The sequence below is a fragment of the Heloderma suspectum genome, chromosome 2 (genome assembly GCF_057233095.1).
Source record: "Heloderma suspectum isolate Gila_16-S chromosome 2, 16-S_ref, whole genome shotgun sequence".
Taxonomy (NCBI): domain Eukaryota; kingdom Metazoa; phylum Chordata; class Lepidosauria; order Squamata; family Helodermatidae; genus Heloderma; species Heloderma suspectum.
In genome coordinates this window covers 192,220,656-192,241,778 of record NC_139459.1, presented here as the reverse complement: position 1 = coordinate 192,241,778, position 21,123 = coordinate 192,220,656, and the positions used below count along the sequence as shown (strand labels likewise).

Here is a 21,123-nt window from a genome sequence, read left to right as displayed (position 1 = left end):
CCCAGTTCCGAGATGCAGCCACCTCTTAAGGTAAGTGAGCAGAGCCTCAGGCCCATGGGCCAAATCCGGCCTTCCAGAGTTATCAATCTGACCGTCTGGGATAACCCAGATGGCCCCACCCCCTTCTCCTAACTCCACCTCCTTTCTCCACGCACCAATTGTTTCGTGGTTTCCTGGCTTTTGTGCATTTTTTCCCCATGCTAAAAGATTGAAATGCCTCTCCTAAAGCTTAGTTACTGATGACGATGGTGGCTTACAGCACAATCCTGTAAACTTCTACTCGGAAGTTGGTCCCTTTGAATTCAATGGCACTCATTTCCAGGTACATACACTGTGCCTGTATGCACCTGTCCATCTTTTAAGATCAGAGGCCCTGCCTGCTGGCCCACTACCAAGATCAGTAAAGGTGGTGAGCACCAGAGATAGGGCCTTCTAAGCAATTACCTCTGCCCTGTGGTCTTCCCTCCTAAGATATGGCTGGCCCCATTTATGGCTGATTTTAAGGGTTTTTTAAAAACCTCATTTGTTCTCCCTGGCTTTTAATTGAAAACTTTTACGTTATTTCCTGCTATCGGGAATTCTGAAACGGTGTTTTATTGAAAATTGTTTTATTGAAAATTGGTTATATTTAATAAGATTTGATTTAAAAGACTTCAATTTAAAACAATTTGTATTGTTATTCTGCCATAAGCTGCCTTGGGAAGACTATGGTCTTGAACAGCAGCTAAGAAATGGATTAAATAATAATAAAATAATTAAAAAGTGTATACAGCATTGCAGTCTTAACTGCTGTTCTTATTGCTTTATTACTGAGTCATATTTATGGTTTTGTATTTTACAAATTGTCACTATTTATTGTGAGGTGCCTTGAGAGTACACTTCAGTGTAAAAAGGTAGAATAGAAGTTACTGAAATGAATATCTTTTACTTCTGGATGCTGATAGCGTTTAGAGAAGGTACAAAGCTCTGGAGTCCTGAGACAGACTGATGACACTTGACAGGGGACTACATAGCGGTGGCAGTCTGAGAGGGACAAGCGTGTGTTACTGTGGGTGGCTGGTTTAGGCTGCCCCCTTATATTCTGACTGAATATACTTCCACTGGCCATTACCTTCTCTCCCATGTCAACCTTGGTGAAGGTGAAGGTTTGCAGATGGGTGTTGGAGCCCCGGATGCTTGGAGCAATGTTCTCCACCAGCAGCTTCTCCATGTACTGGCCAAAGAAAGGCCAGGCCTGGGCCAGAATCTACCATGGAGTGAGAGAGAAAGCCATGTTAGTACTGCCATACAACCTTGGCTGAGGAGGAGCAGCTGAGCCTACTTCTTCTCACCTTGTTGAGCCATTCAGCTTTCTCAACATCTGGGAAGCTGACCTAGAAAGAAAAAGAAATATGGCTGAGCTTCATCAATGAGCGACCCAACAGAAGTGGGCTCCTGGAGACACTCCCCACCCCCAACACACAAACCTCCACCATTCTTGCAAGCCAAGCGTGGGGAACCTGTGGCCTTCCAGATGTTGTCAAACTACAACTCCCATAATTCCTGACCACTGGCCATGCTGGCTAGGGCTGATGGGACTTGGAGCCCAAGAAGATCTGGCGGGCTACATGTTTCCCACCCTTGCTGCAAGATGTATTCAGAAAAAGGAGCTGGTGTATTCTGCATATCTGCAATTTTACTATATTAGACAGCCTGTATGGCAGGGGTGGGCAACTTGCAGTCTACAATGCCCATCAGCCCCAGCCAGCATAGCCAATGGTGAGGGAAGATGGGAGCTGTAGGTTGAAACATCTGGAGGGCCACAAGTTGCCCAGCCCTGCTTATGGTAGAGGACAGAGCCGCCTTCCCCGAATAGGTGCCCTCCAGACGTGTTGGGCTACAACTCTGATCAACCTCAGCCTGCACTACCATTGGCTGGGAATGATAGAGGAGTTCTGGTCCAACACATCTGGAGGGCACAGGCTGGGGAAGACTGGGATAGACTGTCATACATGGCATGGAGAGGCTGGGGTTCAAATCCCTGTGTAGCCACGAAACTGACTCAGTGACTGTGGCCAAGTCACCATCCTTCTGCCTGAACTCACAATCACACAGGATTGTGGCAAGGATAAAATGGGATATCATCTGCATTGCCCTGAGCGCCTTCAAGGAATGAATTACAAACATGACCAACGAAGGAGGAGAATTTGGTATCTGGGGCAGGACGAGGCCTCCTAAAATTCCCAGCAATGGTCTGTGTGTTTTTTAAACCAAGTGGCAGAATTCAGAGCTGGGTGTGGAATGACAAACCACACGATAGCTACACTATTTCCAAGCATGTGCCTTAAGTCTCCCCAACGCTGACAACAGGTTGAGCAACACTGGCTTATGAACATTGAAGATGATTGCTAAGGCTGCAATCCTAAACACACTTTACCTGGGGATTACATCTCAGCATACATGTGCAGGTTTGCGGTGTTAGTGACTTTGGACCATCTATCACACCGGGTCCTCTTTAGCACACACAACCAAACCCTATGAGGTGCAAAGGGCTGGCGTTACTTGATTATAGAAGCCTTTCTGCAAACACCTGGAGCCTTAGGACCCATGGACAAACAGCAAGGTTATCAGGGATAGATAAGATTGTGACCATAGGCTGCAGATTGGAGGCTGAACTCCAAGGGGACCATGGGTCTGGGCCTCAGATCCTTGCAACATAGAGACAAGTGCAGCTTAGTCATCCTCTGCCACTGGATCAGCTGTTTGGTGAAGCAAATTTCTCTTTGCCTTGTGCTTTCTTACTGTCTGCTGAGAATGGGGTGGGGTGGGGGAAGAGGAGAGGCTGCAAGAGATATTTTGTAACTGGTGACATGAGAAAAGCAGCTGATCTTTTTCAATATTCTAGGCCACAGTTCGCTCGTTCTCTCTCTTACACACACACACACACTCATCATATTCCACAGGAATCAAGCTACTGATAGGGTGAGCAGCCTTTTTAGTTTTGGACAGAATGCCAGTACTCTGGGAAGAGCCATGAGTCTGTAGGTGTTCATGTCTCACACATTACAAAAAACCAATTTGGAAGTCAATTGTTTATATGGAAAAGGTGAAAACCCAGTGACTAAACTGTTACATGGAACAATCTTACATGTACGAAGCTGCCCACACATTAAGGCAATAACTGGAACCCTCTTATGGGTCCCACCGAAGAGCAGCCTGTTTAGCTGGGATCAGGAGAGGAGGGACTTCCCACTAGTCACACAAGGGCTTTGGAAGTCCCATTTGAGGGAGATTCACCTTGCCGCCTCTCTTATGACCTTCTGCCAGATAGCAAAGACTTTTTTTTTTTTTAAAGAAGGGTGATGACAACTGCAAGCCCTATTTTAATATTTTCCACCTATATCGATCTTTGTTAACGCTGATGTCGTTCTGCTGTTGTTTTTATTGATCATTTTAACTGTCTTGCATGGCTTGTTTTTATGATGCCCCTGCTATTAAGGATGATGTCCTGTTCTGCTGTTCTAGGCTTGTTTGTTTAGATTTTATAATTTTTATCTGCAATGTTTTTTATTGCATTTGAATTTCTTAGCCACCTTGAACTTTTGAAGCAAGGAAAAGTGAAGCAGCACAAGTGAAGCATACAAGAAGTCAAATGGAGTATAAATACCTAAAATTAGCTGCCTTGGATTCCACCTCCCCATCTCCCCCAAATAAGTATAAATGTCAGCCTTTTCCAACCTGGTGCCTTCCAAAAGTGTTGGACTGCACCTCCCACAATTCCCAGCCAGTGTGGAAGGTTAGGGAAAGCTGATATATTTAGAAATGCAATGGAAGGAAGAGGTAACATCAATAATCCAAGCACACATATGTGTGTGAGAGAGTGAATGCATATGTACACACCCACGTGAACACGATAACAAACTGAGAATTCATTTAGGCTGCAATGCAATCCGATACATACTTTCCTGGGAGTAAGTCCCACTGAACTCAGTGGGACTTCCTTCTGAGTAGACATGCAGAGGACTGCACAGTTATTCACCCAAATTGCTCTTCCCCACTCCCCAAACTTGGAATTTAGAGAGATGACAGCTCCTAATTCACAATGGTTCATATTGGACAGAACAATTTGGCACTCGTATGGGTGGGTGATATTTTGGGATGCTGTAATGGATATATCACAAGACAAGTGCAACTTCACAGAACGTTTTTGGATGAGGTGAGATTATGAGAAAAGATACGGATACATCTGAGATATGCTTGCAGGAGAATAAGAAAAAATACAAGGTTCAGGTCTGAATCAGTATCAGGAGTTGCACATGTACACACACACACACACACACGCACGCACGCATTTGCAATATGTTGCCCATGGAGGAAATTTCTTTAAGGATACCGCCTCTTCCAAACTCTATAACTACCACACAAACATGAGGCCAGAGGCCAGTGTCTTGTTAACAGCCTTAAAAAAGGTATCCGCCCCCCCCCCCCATTTTTCTCAGACTGTGAAGAAAAGTTTTAAAATGCATGAACAATGTTGTATTTGGTGAAATCTCAAGATGCCAGGGTGGAGATAAGCAGGAATTCCAGAGTTGCAGTATGCGTGTGGAAGATGCAGGCCATGCGCCTTAAGAGCATAAGAGCTGTGCTGGATCAGCCCAAAGGCCTATTTGATCCAGCATTCTGTTCCCACACTGGCCAGATGCTCCAATGGGAATCCCACAACAGGACTGGAGCTTAATATCACCCTCCTGCTCACATTCCCCATCAACTGGCATTCAGAGGCATACTTGCTGGGATACCGGAAGTAATACGCAGCCATCTGACTAATAGCCATTGATAGCCATATCCTCCACGAATTTGTCTAATCCCCTTTTGAAGCAGTCTAAGTTGCTGGCCGTCACTACATCTTCTGGTAGCAAATTCCATAGTTCAACTATGCGATGTGTGCAGAAGCTTTGCATTCACTGTGTGCCTCCCTTATGGTTCTATGCTTTTCCATTGTGCCTGTCCCCTAAGAGTTTGGCCTTAACTCCTTCTTGCTTTCATTTTCCTCAGAAGTTTCTATTTTAAAAAATTCTGTTTTTTTAGCTCAGGAAGCACATATCTCTGTCTACTGCTCAAGCAAAATGGTAGTTTCAGGAAAAGAAGATCAAACAAGCAGATGGTGTCCTTTCCCCCCACTTCCACACATGTAAAAAGATACTGCGCAAAATGGTAAAAATGGAAGTTTTCTTGACCACGGCCACCAAAGGACAAGGATATATAAGCCTAACATTGCGAAGATTCATTTCATTGTTCCACAATTGTAACAATATTAGAGCATTGTGAGAATGCAGGATCCCTATTTATGAAAGGCTGGGAAAAAAAGGTTTTAAAAAGTTAGATGCATTAAGGCTGCCTCAAGCTGAGAGAGGAGAAATAATGAGATGATGCCAGGAATGGATGAGAAACCAGGTGCAGGAAAGTGGCATTGGCGAGATGCAAATTCCCTGGGGCAACGCCACCTACGCCCACTCACTTATGCTTCTGCATTCCTGTGATGTACCTGGCTCATCACAGCTGACTTCCTGCAGTTAAGTTGCTATGGTAACAAACAAATACAGTGATGCCTTGGTACAGATGGGGCAGGAACCAGAGCCCCACCACCCTAGTCACAATAAGTTAAAACAAAACACACAGTTAAAATGAAAGTGACCAGGTTTTCCCCCTATAACAGGCCAGATTTCTTCTGCCCCAGCATACACTTGAGATTATATCCTAGAACTAGGGCTCATGGCCTAGAACAGGGCTAGCCAGCCCTTTGGCTCATGAACCACACATGGCTTCCAAACAGTTGAAGGAAATGGGCAAACTATAAAAATAAACCACTGTGGCGAGATGGTACAATGCCCCTGAAGCAGGTGGGTTGAGTCACTTGTCCAGCTTTATCTGGAGACATCTGCTTTACTGGCTTCTTGAACTGATGGCCCTTGTTCCTTTCTGCTCTCTGCTCGTGGTATAACACACTGTGGTCCTTGTGAGTCAGGACTGATGTGTGGAAGATCCAGCCTCAAGTTCAAACCGTTGGCCTGGAACATGACTCATGTTTATTCAGCATTTACATTCCTCCCTGGCCCAGATGCTCTGGGCTGTTTACCTAAGTTTTGCACCATTAAGAGGGACAACAGCAACCAATGATGCAATAGAGCTCTGCCCTAAACATTCCACAAGCATTAAAGCAAGCAGTGCCCTCATGGAGCAGCTGCCAGCGGTGATGTGGTTTTGGGTAGGAAGGGACAGGCCCAATCTCCCAGGAGTAACTGGTCGTCCAGACACTGCATGGGGTTCCACGTTGCTCTTCCCCTTGTTTTTGAAGCCGCAGAGCAATGAACAATTGTGGTGGAATTAAGAGTGAGCAAGCACTCTCTATTGTAGGGTCAACACACTGCTAGGTGCTACTGGCTGTGTTCGCACAAAATGCTAAACCAGAATTCTTCAGAATCTTGGTTTATCGCTCATGAGCAAGCGAGCTCTTGCATGCTGCACAATCGCTCCCACTAGGCTCCTCCTGCAAGTGGAAGAAGCCATGAAATTAACCAGGAACGTACCAGGGTGGAAAAGCTTAATGTTACCTCTGAACCTGGACCCTGACTTGTGGTTCCTCTAAGAAGCCTGGATTTCGAAGCCAACTACAGACCTTGGCTTCAGACCCCGGCTTGTTACAGGGGTGACAAGCCAGAAGTCATAGTTTGGAAATAATGATCAATCTTTCCCGCTCTGGTAAGTTTCTGGTTAGTTTAGTCCAGGGGTATAGAACCTCAGGCCCAGGGGCCAAATCTGGCTCTCTGGAGGTCCCAATCCAGCTTTCCAGGGTTTCCAGAAGGCCTCTCTCCCAACCACCTGGCAGTTTCCTGGCTTTTGTGCATTTTTTCCCCATTCTAAAAGCTTGAAGCGCCTTTCCTAAGGCTTACTGACTGGTAGTAAGAGCTTTAAGCTAAAATATCCTGGTATTTTTTGCCCCACCTCATTTGACTTCAGCACCGCCCACCACTGGAATGTGGCCCCCAGGACTTTCTCCAAAATGGAATTTGGCCCTCAGATTGAAAGAGGTTCCGCACTCCTGGTTTAGCCACTCCCACTTGCAGGAACTATTGGGCAGATGCACAAGCATGCTTACTCATGAACAATAAGCCTGGATTCCGACTCAGTATTTTCTGCAAGCTCAGCTGTTCAGAAGCATTACCTTCCCTGAACAAAGCGCTCATCATTTGTATTAGAGAGATAAGAGTCAGACAGACTTGGGCAGGGATTAGGAATACAACCCAATAGCTGCATTATTATTTTTCTCTTTAAATAGCGCTCATACCAAATCCTGAACTGCTTTCTGAACTCAATTTTTTAAAACGCAGCTTGAGAGGTTGATGAAACGGGTATTACTGGGGAGGGTGTGTGTGGAATCATATGCATGCGTTTCCCTTGGGATCATAAACAGGAGGGGTTGTGGTTCAATGGGAAAGGTCCTGAGTTCAATTCCCCACATCCCCACTTCAATAAGGACCTCAGGGAGTGTGGCTTCATGAAACACCCTTGCATAAAATGTATCTATTTTATAAACGCTGTGAATTGCTTTGAGAAGTCCAGTCAAAAAGGAGGATCTAAATCTTTGGAATCTGTTATTGTTGTTGTTGTTCAGTCATTCAGTCGTGTCCGACTCTTCGTGACCCCATGGACCATAGCATGCCAGGCCTTCCTGTCCTGCGCTCTCTCCCGGAGCGTGCTCAAGTTCATATTCATTGCATCGGTGACGCTATCTAGCCATCTCATCCTCTGCCGTCCCCTTCTCCTTTCGCCTTCAGTCCTTCCCAGCATCAGGGTCTTTTCCAGAGAGTTTTCTCTTCGCATTAGGCGGCCAAAATATTTGAGCTTCAGCTTCAGTATCTGTCCTTCCAATGAGCAGTCAGGGTCGATTTCCTTTAGGATGGACTGATTTGACCTCCTTGCAGTCCAGGGGACTCGTAAGAGTCTTCTCCAGCACCACAGTTCGAAAGCATCAATTCTTCGGCGCTCAGCCTTCCTTATAGTCCAGCTCTCACAGCCATACATTACTACTGGGAAAACCATAGCTTTGATTAGACGGACCTTTGTCGGCAAGGTGATGTCTCTGCTTCTTACTATGCTGTCTAGGTTTGCCATAGTTTTCCTCCCAAGGAGCAAGCGTCTTTTAATTTCATGGCTACAGTCACCGTCTGCGGTGATCTTGGAGACCAAGAAAGTAAGATCTGTCACTGCTTCCATTTCTTCCCCTTCTATATGCCAGGAAGTGATGGAGCCAGATGCCATGATCTTCGTTTTTTGAATGTTGAGTTTCAAACCAGCTTTTGCACTCTCCTCTTTCACCCTCAACAAGAGGCTCTTGAGATCCTCTTCGCTTTCTGCCATTAGGGTGGTATCGTCTGCATATCGGAGGTTGCTGATAATTCTCCCAGCAATCTTAATTCCGACCTCTGATTCATCCAACCCAGCATTTCTCATGATGTGCTCTGCATATAAGTTAAATAAGCAGGGTGACAATATGCAGCCTTGTCGTATTCCTTTCCCAATTTTGAACCACTCAGTTGTTCCATGTCTCGTTCTTACTGTTGCTTCTTGACACTTGTACAGGTTTCTCAGGAGACAGGTAAGGTGGTCTGGTACACCCATCACTTTAAGAATTTGCCACAGTATGTTGTGATCCACACAATCAAAGGCTTTAGCGTAGTCAATGAAGCAGAAATAGATGTTTTTCAGGAATTCTCTTGCTTTCTCCACGATGCAGCGAATGTTGGCGATTTGATCTCTAGTTCCTCTGCCTCTTCGAAACCCAGCTTGTACTTCCGGTAGTTCTCAGTTCGCATACTGCTGAAGCCTAGCTTGTAGGATTTTGCTGGCATGTGAAATGAGCGCAACTGTGCAGTAGTTTGAACACTCTTTGGCGTTGCCCTTCTTTGGAATTGGAATGTAAACTGACCTTTTCCAGTCTTGCGGCCATTGTTGAGTGTGCCAAATTTGTTGGCATATTGAATGCAGCACTTTAACAGCATCATCTTTTAGGATTTTAAATAGCTCAGCTAGAATACTGTCATCTCCGCTAGCTTTGTTATTAGTCATGCTTCCTAAGGCCCACTTGACTTCACTCTCGAGGATGTCCGGCTCAAGTTCAGTGACCGCTCTATCATGGCTATCAGGGACATTCAGATCTTTCCTGTATAGGTCTTCTGTGTATTCTTGCCACCTCTTCTTAATCTCATCTGCATCTGTTAGGTCCCTGCCTTCTTTGTCCTTTATCATGCCCGTCTTTGCACAAAACGTTCCCTTGAGATCACCAATTTTCTTGAAAAGATCTCTAGTCTTTCCCATTCTGTTATTTTCCTCGATTTCTTTGCATTGTTCATTTAAGAAGGCCTTCTTGTCTCTCCTTGCTATTCTCTGGAACTCTGCATTCAGTTGGATATATCTTCCCCTTTCTCCCTTGCTTTTCGCTTCCCTTCTTTCCTCAGCTACTTGTAAAGCCTCATCAGACAGCCACTTGGCTTTCTTGCATTTCTTTTTCTTTGGGATGGATTTCGTTGCTGCCTCCTGAACAATGTTATGGACCTCCGTCCATAGTTCCTCAGGCACTCTGTCTATCAGGTCTAATCCCTGAAATCTATTCCTCACCTCCACTGTATATTCATAAGGGATATGATTTAGGTCATACCTGAATGGTTTAGTGGTTTTCCCTACGTTCTTCAATTTAAGCCAAAATTTTGCAACAAGAAGCTCATGATCTGAGCCACAGTCAGCTCCAGGTCTTGTTTTGACTGACTGTATAGAGCTTCTCCATCTTTGGCTGCAAAGGACATAATCAATCTGATATTGATATTGACCATCTAGTGATGTCCACGTGTAGAGTCGTCTCTTGTGCTGTTGGAAAAGAGTGTTTGCTATGATCAGCGTGTTCTCTTGGCAAAACTCTATTAGCTTTTGTCCTGCTTCATTTTGTACACCAAGGCCATGCCTGCCTGTTATCCCAGTGATTTCTTGACTTCCTACTTTAGCATTCCAATCCCCTATGATGAAGAGGACATCTTTTTTGGGTGTTAGTTCTAGAAGGTGTTGTAGGTCTTCATAGAAATGATCAACCTCAGCTTCTTCGGCATCAATGGTTGGGGCATAGACTTGAATTACTGTGATGTTGAATGGTTTGCCTTGGATTCATACTGAGATCATTCTATCATTTTTAAGATTGTACCCCAGTACTGCTTTTCCCACCCTTTTGTTGACTATGAGTGCTACGCCATTTCTTCTAAGGGATTCTTGCCCACAATAGTAGATATGATGGTCACCTGAATTAAATTCGCCCATGCCTGTCCATTTTAGTTTGCTGATTCCCAAGATGTCGATGTTCAATCTTGCCATCTCATGTTTGACCACCTCCAGCTTACCTTGATTCATTGATCTGACATTCCAGGTTCCTAAACAATATTGTTCTTTACAGCACTGGATTTTCTTTTCACCACCAGACACATCCACAGCTGAGTGTCCTTTTGGCTTTGGCCCAGCCGCTTCACTCTTTCTGGCGCTACTTGGAAATACCCTCTGCTCTTCCCCAGTAGTATATTGGACACCTTCCGACCTGAGGGGCTCATCTTCCGGTGTCATCTCTTTTAGCCTTGTGTTACGTTCCATGGGGTTTTCTTGGCAAGAATACTGGAGTGGGTTGCCATTTCCTTCTCCAGTGGACCACATTTTGTCAGAATTCTCTGCCATGACCTGTCTGTCTTGGGTGGCCCTGCACGGCATAGCTTATGGCTTCACTGAGTTACGCAAGCCCCTTCACCACAACAAGGCAGTGATCCATGAAGGGGATCATTGGAGATCCCCTTCATGGAGAGCTACTGTTTGTCAAAGTAGTCGGGACTGGGCTAGATGGCCCAGTGGTATAACTCTGCATGAGGCAGCTTCATATGTGCCCTCTTCTCCTTAGGCTGGTTCACAAAACCCACTAAGGCACAGTTGAGCAGGAAGGAGCCAGCACAAGCCTCAGGCCCATGCCCCTCCTCCCGCGTGGCCAGCAGGGCCATTTCAGCAACTTTTGCCCCGCTTTCCCTGAATCTTGGCTTGTCGTGTCATCTAGATCAGGGATCGTGGTTTATAACGAACTCTGTTAGTTTAGCGAGTCCGCTTCGGAAGCAATGGGTAGAAGTTCTGAAACTAACCAGAGCTCATTATAAACCGCAATCCCTAGTGTGAATGATGCAACAAGATGAGATTCAGGGGAAATGGGAGGAAAAGCTACCAAAGCCCTTTGGCCGACTGCACAGAAGGGGAGAGCGCCCAAGCACAAGGTTTGCAGTCACTCCTTCCTGCCTCTGCACACCCTGCTAAACGGGGATGGGGAAACTCTGGTCCATCGGCTGCACAGGGCCCCTGAGGATTCCCCATCGGGCCTGCGAGCGCCTGCTGTTATCTTCAATCAGAGATAAGAGGGCATTTAAAGGGAATTAACCTTTCAGTGCTCTACAAAGAACCAAGCTGTGCTTCCTGGGCAAGAGGGCCGTTCCAAAGAACATGGAGGATAAGGCTATCAATGGCTACTAGTCATGATGGCTATGCATTACCTCCAGTATCAGAGGCAGCGTGTGTTTGCATCCCCACTGCTGGGGAACACAACCAGCAGGGTGCTGCTGCATTCGTGGCCTATTTGTGGGCTTCCCACAGGCATCTGCCCGGCCACTGTGTGAACGGAATGCTGGACTAGATGGACCCTTAATCTGATCCAGCGGGGCTCTTCTGATGTGAAGTGAGGTGTGTATTTCACAGGCACGACAGCTGCAGCAAAGAACTGAGGCGTGCACTGTTTCTTACCACTGAGCATTTATTTGATTTGTGCCCTGCTTTTCAACCAAGAAAAATGGCACCAAGGGAGCCTTGCTTAGAACTGAGCTGTGGTTTGGAAGCTTGGTAAGAAAATGTCCAAATTGGTAAGAATTATACCCACTTTTTCTGTCCTTGGCCCCAGCCTCGCCCTTAACCTCACCCACACTACCGGAATGCAGCCCCCAAGAACATTCCCCAATTGGAATTTGGCCCCCAGGCCAAAAAAGATTCGACACCTCTGCGCTAAGCCATGGTTTAGCGTGACGTGAGGAGGGTGGTGCTGTTTTAGAAAAGCTGTCCCTTTTGTCCATCAGAGGCAGCTGCTTTTCTCCATCCAGCAGAATAGGCTCTCATGTCTGTGCAGGCTGGCCAGTTCCACAGAAAACCAGCTCCTCTGCATACAACAGCCACTCCAGAGATTAGCTTGTTCTCTCTAACAATGTGAGGAATATCCAGAGCAGCGGCAGTCAACAGACTCCTTTATCCTCAAGACAAAGGGCTCTATGTCTACAGAGGAATGGAAGAAAGCCACAGATGTAGGCCGGGGTGGATCCAGCAGTCCTGGCTCCCTAAGCCGGAACAGGCCTTCTCTTAGCAGCTGTTTCGCTTCCTCTCCTCTGAGGGAAACAGTAAAAAGGGGGCACAGACACCAAGAACAGAAAAGCTGTTTACAGTACTGCTTGTTGTAAGAGAGCTAAACACCCTGCTGCTGACAGACAACCAAGGACAGATGATGCATCTGTAGCTCCAAGGCAAAGTCTGCATCACTGTTCAAGCCCTTAATGTTTATTTCTTAATACCACACTATTTGCTGCTGGGTGCTTTATTCACCCGGTTTACTCACATCCTCCTCCCATAATAACCAGGCCTGTTCTTTCTATTGGATGTGTATGGGGGGAGGGGGGTGCTGCTGAAGGGGAAATCACCTGCTGTTTTGCTTTTAAACTGCACCAGATTTGCATGCGGCCAGACACGTGCCACTTTTCGACACAGCTGAGCTTGCAGAGGGTGTATAAAACCTAGAAGGAATAAGGAGGGAGGGCACAGAATGTTGAAAATATGGCTGGGCAGGGGATTGCAAAAGAGGCATTATGTGCACAAGATCAAGGGAAGGGGGAAAAGAATAGTACAGGGCGGAGGTCCTTTAGTAAAGATTGCAAAACATTTATTTTTAGGAATCTGTAAAAAATACTGATAAAAGCAGGAAAGGGAGATACAAGGGGTGGGATGGAAGGAGCTGCAAATATTTGCCCAAATGATCCTTGAGAGCAAAGGAGCCTCTTTTGCAGCAACAGACTGGCACTTAGAGCACAATTCGCCAAGATGTTCTGTTGTACACACTCTACTGAAATGAACAGGACCAAAGTACGAGGCACTCTGGTATAAGCCCCATTCATTTCAAGAGGAGCGCAGGAGAATTTTCCCAGGGTATCCTATCCATATTTTGGATTTTCATGTCAAGCCCCAGATTATAAACACAAGACAAAGTTATTAGGTACTGTGCAAGAGAGGCACTGATGGGCATTCCAGGGAACCTTCTGTTCTCCATCCCCAGCACACAGATATTAAACTAAGCACATTCCAAGAGCTTTTTCATCATACAGCTCTCCCATAAGCAGTGGGGGAAGCAACACCCCTAGAAATCAAAGCCCTGCCCAGGTAGAATTTAATTATTCTGTGGCAATTTTCCTCACACCCTCATTCCACACCTGCATCCTGGACCATGATTGTAACTCATTCCTCAGGATTGGGCATTCTTTGTGTCTGCCGCATGTAGAATATTTAATTATTTTGAAGTGAGTGGACCCATAAATCCATGCACATAGTTAATCCTGGGATAACAATACCCATACACTTGTTTACATGCTCAAGAGGCAAAATCAGAGACCGTAGTGAGTTGAAAGAGCATTGACAGCCCCTGGGAAGATCAGAAGCTTTTGATACACTTCTAATGCGCTCTGGTATAATTCACTCCATGTAAAACAGCAGGTCTTTTTTCCTCTGCTTAGAATTCACAGTACCATAGAGAAACACAGCGACCTGTGACTGAAGACGACAAGTCAACAGGTGGCTGTGGCTGAGCAACCTTGAAATGCCTTGTTCACATAGGCAGGGGGTTATTACCTCAGGATAACAACCTCCATGCTCAGGTTCCTATATTGCAGCAGCAACAGGCCAGCAAAGAGCAAGCATGTCCCACCATCCCCCTCTCTCCCCCCGGCAGTTGACATTAATTATGAAGTGGGCCCTCCATGCCGAAGCCCAAATGCGAATGCACATCTTTCCCCTGGAAAAAGGGGAGAGAATTCTATCAATTCTCTGCCTGCGATCTCAGCCACCAATGCAGAATGACTACTAAACAGCCTTCCCTAACTGGGTGCCCTCCAGATCCTTGGGACTACAATTCCCATCATGCTGGCTGGGGATATGGGAACTGTAGAACAAAGAGTCTGGAGGGCACCAGGTTTTTTGGGGGGGGGAGGTCTGGCTTACTTTGTACATGAGAACATCTGATTTGTGTGGGGGGGGCAAGGGCTGGACAAGACTTCTGCTTCTTGACCGCATGAAAAGGAATGCTGCTGCCAGTAATCTATGAATTAAGGCCAACTCCTAAGCATGTTACGAAAACCACAGATAAGAATCAAGAGCAAGCAGCAGCCCAGAGGGAAGTAGATGGTTATATCAAGCTGAGAGAAGGAGAGTGTGTGCATGGGGGGGAGTATGTGAATGTATATGCCTTGCACCCCCAATGGATTGTATCCAAGGTTCATCTAACTTAAGTCCCATTCATTTCAATGGGTCTACTAAAGATTAACAATAGATACAACCTAACATGTCCCCTTATTTCAACTGCTATATCATTTTCAAGGTTAGAATACACGAACCTGATTCCAGTCACTACCTTGGAGAATTCGTGGCCACTGAGCAGAGATATATTAAAATCATTTTAAGGCGCAGATGCATTTTGAACTGCCCACCGACTATGGAAAACATAAAAGACAATCCTAGGGAATATTTGACTGGGAAGGTTACATTTTTCTAAATTTAAAAAAAAAATCCCTCAAAGCCATATTTACACAAGCTGTGTCAGTTCCAAGTCTCTGGGGTGGGGGGTGGGGGGTGGGGGGAAATGGCTTGTGCAAGATGCCTTTAGGGGCCGCCTCTCTTCGAGTAGCCCACCTCCACTGCATTACTGTTGCTGCTCCCCATCCTTGTGGACTGTTGCTGCCACTTGCCTCATCCTCGTGGACCCAATCTGCAACACCCCCTCGCCGGAGGGGGCAAGAATGTAGAGGCTGCTGCTGCTGCTGTTTGTTCCTTCTCACTGCTCACTTGCTTATAGGCAATAAATGAACAGGTAGTGACAGAGAAGATGGGGCTCCTGCGGTTGACAGTAAGACCTCTGCAGGGACACAGCCCCATGCCTGCTGCCCCAAAATGCCAATGCCTAATGCCAGCCCTGTCCACAAGCTTGCATATCCCACTTCTTTCAAGGGCTACAGCAGAACCCATAGATCCAGTTACTTTGCCCAACCTGCTTGACCCTCACATGCTCCTTGAAAAATTCTGCTGGGAGCTCTCAGCGGCTCAGATGGGAAGTGGTTACCACAGAGCCCAGCAAGATAAAGGGAGGGGTGTTTTCACTTGTTTCAGAGCACCTGATTAACTAACATGTGATTCTGATTCGACAGGAGGTTAAGGCTGAAAGCACACAGAGATACAGAGATGGAGGACGGGCCATCTGTTCCCGAGAAAGGAAACCAAGCAACCCGCAGGCACAGCAAAAGCAAGCAGGATGGGGCAGGGGCAGGGGCAGGGCCAGGCCACTGAACTGTTGCGAATGGAGTCCATGCCCTACAATACATACCTCCAGCTGCACACTTCAGGGGAAGATCAGAAGCAGCAGGCAAGATATTTCTCAAGGAAGTTTGTTCATTACTGATCTTCTCATGGAGCTGTGACAGAGGGGGGAAACGTGTGTTTAACCAGCTACTGATGGAGTGTAACTCCCATCATCCCTCACCATTAGCTGTGCTGGCAAGGGGTGATGGGAGTTGCAGTGCAACCAACATCTGGAAGGCCACAAGTTCCCCACCTCTGTCACAGAGGAACCCTCAACAAGCTTCCAAAAATCACAGGGTTCCGTAGAATACAGCCTGAAAAAACAATGCTGTAGTATGTCATAAGCAGAGGCCAAGACCAGACTCACATGTATCAACTTCTATCCCCGCACCATTTCCAAATTCACCACAGAGCAGTCCCAGACTTTCTGATGAGAGTGATGGGTTGCATTGTGCATGGGCTTCTGAGCATAAGCCTGTGCTGATGGAGTTGCAGAGGGGTGGGGAGGCGACTTTTACCGGTTCCCCCTTCGGCCCCCTGTGCTGTTCTGTAGCGTCTCACAACCAGAGAAGATTTTCAGGGGGCACGGGGTCTACTGCAGGAAGAGTTGGCAAAAATGGCCTCCCTCTTCTGTTAGCAGAGACCTCAATTGGATTAGAAGGCTTTCTGTGAACAGAAGGCACAGCTGGCTGGATACAACCCAATATAATTACCTTACGCACCAGATGTGGCAACCAGTTCAGCGGGGATAACCCAATCGAACATAAATGTATGGAAGTTCAATGCGTAACTGCGGGGCACTTGATGACAGTTTACAAAGGCTTTTAGCTCTGCCTCAAGTGGGTAAAGAGACAGAAAGAAAGCACTGGGCAGATCCGCTTCCAAATCTGCTGAGCTTGTTCCAGGACTAAATAACTTCTCGAAATGTTTGCCTTTCTAAAAGAAGAAGATGAGCTGAACGCACAGACGGCCTCAGAGGTTAACAAACCTGGCTGGGATTCAGGCCAGCAAACTTCCATTCTCAGCTCTCTGCCTGCATCACTTAAGGCCAGCACGCCCGCACTGTCCCAGGGTGGTGCATGCAACATGATAGGAGCCACGCAAGGAACCCTGCCTGCATTTTTTGGTCTCTCATCATATGCTTGTGCCGCTCCCTACCACAAATATCACAGCAGCAGATGCTCGACTGCTCTGATGTAGCAGGAAGGCATCTGTTTTTTCGGAGGCTTCAGCTGTGACGCAACCCCCAACGATTTAAAGCACCAGATATACAGCATGAGTGGACCCAACCGATGAATTAGATTAGCGGACAGAAAGCAACTGCCTTGCTCACAGCGCTTTGTTCAAAGGTGGTGGTGGTAGAGATCATGAAATTTTAAAACTGCATGGTGCCCCGGATCAAGGAAGTCAAAATGACTTGACCAACCCGTGATGGACAGCTAACAAGAAAATAGCAAACAACAAGCAGACAGCAAACAACCTGGTGCCCTCCAGATGTTTTGAATTATAGCTCCCAGCAGTCCTAGCCAACATGGGGAAGGTCATTTCTCTGACATCCTCAGTTCCTTACATTTTTAAGATGTAAGTCAGATTTCTTAAGTCTATTTACCCCAATCCATCAATGAAAAGAGAGACACAGAGAAGTGAACATGTTACACTGCAGCCCTGTGCAACAAAGCCCCTATGGTTCTTTCTTCCTGGAAAGGTCCCTCCTAGGGGCAACTTGTATTGAAGAAGCAATGGGGGTCCTTAACCCATCCCCTGTCACTCCCTCCCCACCCAGATGCTTTTATCCCCAAGATCCAGAGCGCTGGCAGGGTAAAAACTGCTGTGTGTGGGAGAAGAGTTTAATGAGAAGGGGGACTTGCGGGGGGGGGGGTGTTAAGCCATCCCTCCTGCTCCTTCTCTGATGCCATTGACCTCCTCAGAAGTGGGCACTGGGCCTTCCTTACACAGAGGCAATATAATGCCCTGATTCAAGACCAGCCCTTCTATAAGCTGTGCTGCCGCCCCCCCATCCTATCCATCACTGGGCATACAGGCCCTCTGGACTGTCCGCCTCATGCCATCCACCCTATTCAAGAGAGAAAAGGCCGGGGCAGAGCTTGAGAGTGCCTGAGGCTGCTGCTGGCTACTGCCTCGGAGGCCTACCACCACTTTGCCCGTGGCAAAAATACTCTTTGAAGCTTAAACAGTATTTTTGCTTCTTCAGCAAAGCTCCTAGTGGTACTCCTAGGGTTCTCTGGGGCCATTTCTCCCCGTCGTCACCCCAGTGCCTTGTTCTGAGGGAGGACTCTACATTAAGAGGTGGGGTCCTTCCTCAGAGTGCAACACTGTGGGGCAAGATGGCCTGAGAATGCTTTTGGGAGCGACTGCACTGTCACAGCAAAAACTGGAGGAAGCCAGCAGGCCAGTGCTCCACAGACAGGGGCAGTCACGGCATTTGCTGATCCACCTTAGGTGGCAAATGTCTTGAGCCAGCCCTGAACTGGCTAAACCCAACTGAACTAGGAAAAAAGGAGAAATGCAAACTTGCGTGCACATTCCTAAGGATGTGTAGCCTTCCTGACCTAATCAATAAGTACAAAAACACACACACATCCCACCACCCCTCACACGTACACAAATGTGCCAATGAAGCAAATGTGTCAATGAAGCACACGGCCTACCCAAAGGGCCCTGACCTACTCACAATTTAATTACTTCCAGACCTGTGGAAGCAGTAGGGTCATACTACATGTTATTTAAGAGGTGTAGCTTGCAGCTATGTCTTAATTTAATCTTTTTACAGTTGGGAGTCCAATTTTTATTGGGAACCTCATACAGGTAGGTTAAACCCTTACCTCCCCAGCCACCATTTTACTGATAATTGCCCCGCATGTAGCTATGGGGTTTGGAAAAAAAAGCTGGCGGGGGGGGGGGGGCTATTATCAGCAAATCACAGCTGGTGAAGAAAACATTAAGCCTTACATCCTCACACAGGAGGGTCCCCAGAAAAAAACCTGATACCCCTCCCCCAACTGTAAAAACATAAAGATGTAGCAGCTAGCTACGCCTTTTTAGTAATGTGTAGTTTAGTTTGACCCACAGGTAAGTTGTGATCCCAACAACATTGTGTAAAAGCACTACTCAGGCCTGCTTCAGGCCAATCCAGTGATCACTCATAAAGCCATGCAAAATGCTTTTTTTTTTAGGAAGGCATTTAGCATGCCTTATTGTAGCAGTGCTTCAGCGGATCGTATTATTGGATCTTTTACCCTGAATTCTCAAGGTCTGTGTCACATTATTTAATTAATGTTTGCATAATGGAGCACATTACAGTTTGTAAGCCACCTTGAGCTATTTCATAAGCCACGGTATACATTAAATACACAAATAATTAAACCTACATGGGTCGCAGATGCCCTGAAACACATTACCCAGGCAACGGAAGCCCCTATTTTAACTGGAAGCCTTTTGGAGACTGCACCAAGCCCTTTGTGTAGCACATGGCACAATGAAACCCTAGAATGTGGTAGGCATCATCATAAGTCAAACAATGCCAAGATCTGATTCTATACAACAGGATGCGAGTACAACATTTTCATATGTTTCATCTAACAGTATACTAGTCCCAGTAAGCCCAGCTCACACTAACATGGACATAATTTTTTTCTCTCTCTTTTTTTTTTTTAAGGTCAGCCACAACCTGAAGTCCTTAGCTCAAAATATGTTTAAAACACTGGGAAGATACCAGACTAGCTTATATTTAGAAGCTCCCTTTTACTCCATGCCCCGCGTATTACACCCACAGATCTTAACTGTGTGGCTGCAAAATGAACAGAAGCAACAGCATTTCCTATACAAGAGAAAACAGAGTGGGTAGTAAGTGGTGAGTCAGGCAAAAGCATTCCCCAAATACCACTGCTGTTAAGCCTGCCAAAAAAGACTGCGGCACACAGAGCCAGGCTAAGGGCCCCTTTTTTCCTATACTTTGAGGCCTTTACACTGCAGAGATTTTGGATTAACTTGCAGACACCTAATTGGATCTAAATTGCCACCCTCGCCAGATAGCACACTTGATAACAGCCACATGTTTGGTTACCTGTGGCGAGAATAGCCTCTGGGTAATCTGGCCCAGAAATCTGGCCCCGTTGTCCTTTCCGACGCTTTCATTCTTTCTCTTATTTCTTGATTTGCACCCCACCTTTCTACCAAGGCACTCAAGGCAGCTTACAGCCATAAATAAAATTTGATTAAAATAATAAAACAAATACATTAAAACTCAATTAAAAACACAACAACAGAATAAAAACAGAATCCAACCCAATAGACCTGCTTGCACGGCGAAGGCCTGCTGGAATAAAAAGATCTTTGCCTGCTGGCGGAAGGAGAGCAGAGGGGGAGCAAACCTAGCCGCCTTCTTCAGGGAGTTCCATAGCCTGGAAGCGGCTGCCGAAAAGACCCTCTCTTGGGTCGCCATGAAACACATATCTGAAGGTGATAGCAGAGAAGGGCCTCTCCCAAAGATCTTAGACCCGGGCAGTCTCATATGGGAGAAGGTGGTCTTTCAGGTGCCTGGTCCTAAACTGTGTAGGGCTTTATAGGTCATAACCAGCATTCCGAATTCTGCTTGGAAACAGACCTGTAGCCAGTGAAGCTGTTGTAACAAGGGAGTCGCGTGCTCCCTGTAATTAGCCCCAGTCAGCAGTTTGGCCACAGCATTCTGGACAGCTGAAGTTCCCAAACGGTTTTCAAAGGCAGCCCCACGTAGAGCATGTTACAGTGGTCCAAATGGGATGTAACCAAGGCATGTGTGACCATGGACAGACCAGACATCTCTAGGAATGGGCACAGTTGGTGTACTAGCCTCAGCTGCACAAGCATACTCCAGGCCACCACCAAAACCTGGACATCCAGGTTCAGGGCTAAATCCAGGAGAACACCTGAAATGCAAGCCTGAGTCTTCAGGGGGAATGTAGCTCCACCCAGCATAGGTTGAATCCCTATTCCCTGACCTGCCTTTTGACAGTTCTGTGCCGCACACAAAAAACCTGATTAATATAAGTATATGTGGGCAGACAAGCACATAAAAAGGTTATGAGCTAATACATTTCGGGGACATTCTTAATACATGTTTTAGATATTCTAGACTCACCCCACTGAGGGCAAAGGAAGTGGCTGCTCGGGGCAGGGGGGCTCGCACTCCCTGCCTCCAACTGGGAGCAGCAGCAGAGGAGGAGGATATCCCAGGTCACCTGAGGGAGGACAAGAGTCCGAAAGGCAGCCTGACTTAGTGCCACCATCTCCAGTCAGTCCCTTGCTCACTTCCACAGCCTTGGTCACATTCCCTCTGTACATGCACGGGAATTGAAATAATGACATCTTCATTATTTTTATTTGTATTTTAATGTATTTTTCCCCTGGAATTTGGCGCCCCACTTA

General features: G+C 46.6%; 1 protein-coding gene across 1 annotated transcript in view; it reads right to left on the bottom strand.

The window, feature by feature from the left end:
- The window catches only part of ESYT1 (extended synaptotagmin 1), a 63,873-nt gene that overhangs the window by 32,755 nt on the left and 9,995 nt on the right, over positions 1-21,123 (bottom strand). The window contains exons 2-3 of the mRNA XM_084837012.1: positions 1,332-1,373; positions 1,112-1,246 (exon numbers count right to left, since the gene is read on the bottom strand). Coding sequence (XP_084693138.1) covers positions 1,112-1,246; positions 1,332-1,373 — 177 coding nt within the window. The remainder of the gene's footprint in view (positions 1-1,111; positions 1,247-1,331; positions 1,374-21,123) is intronic.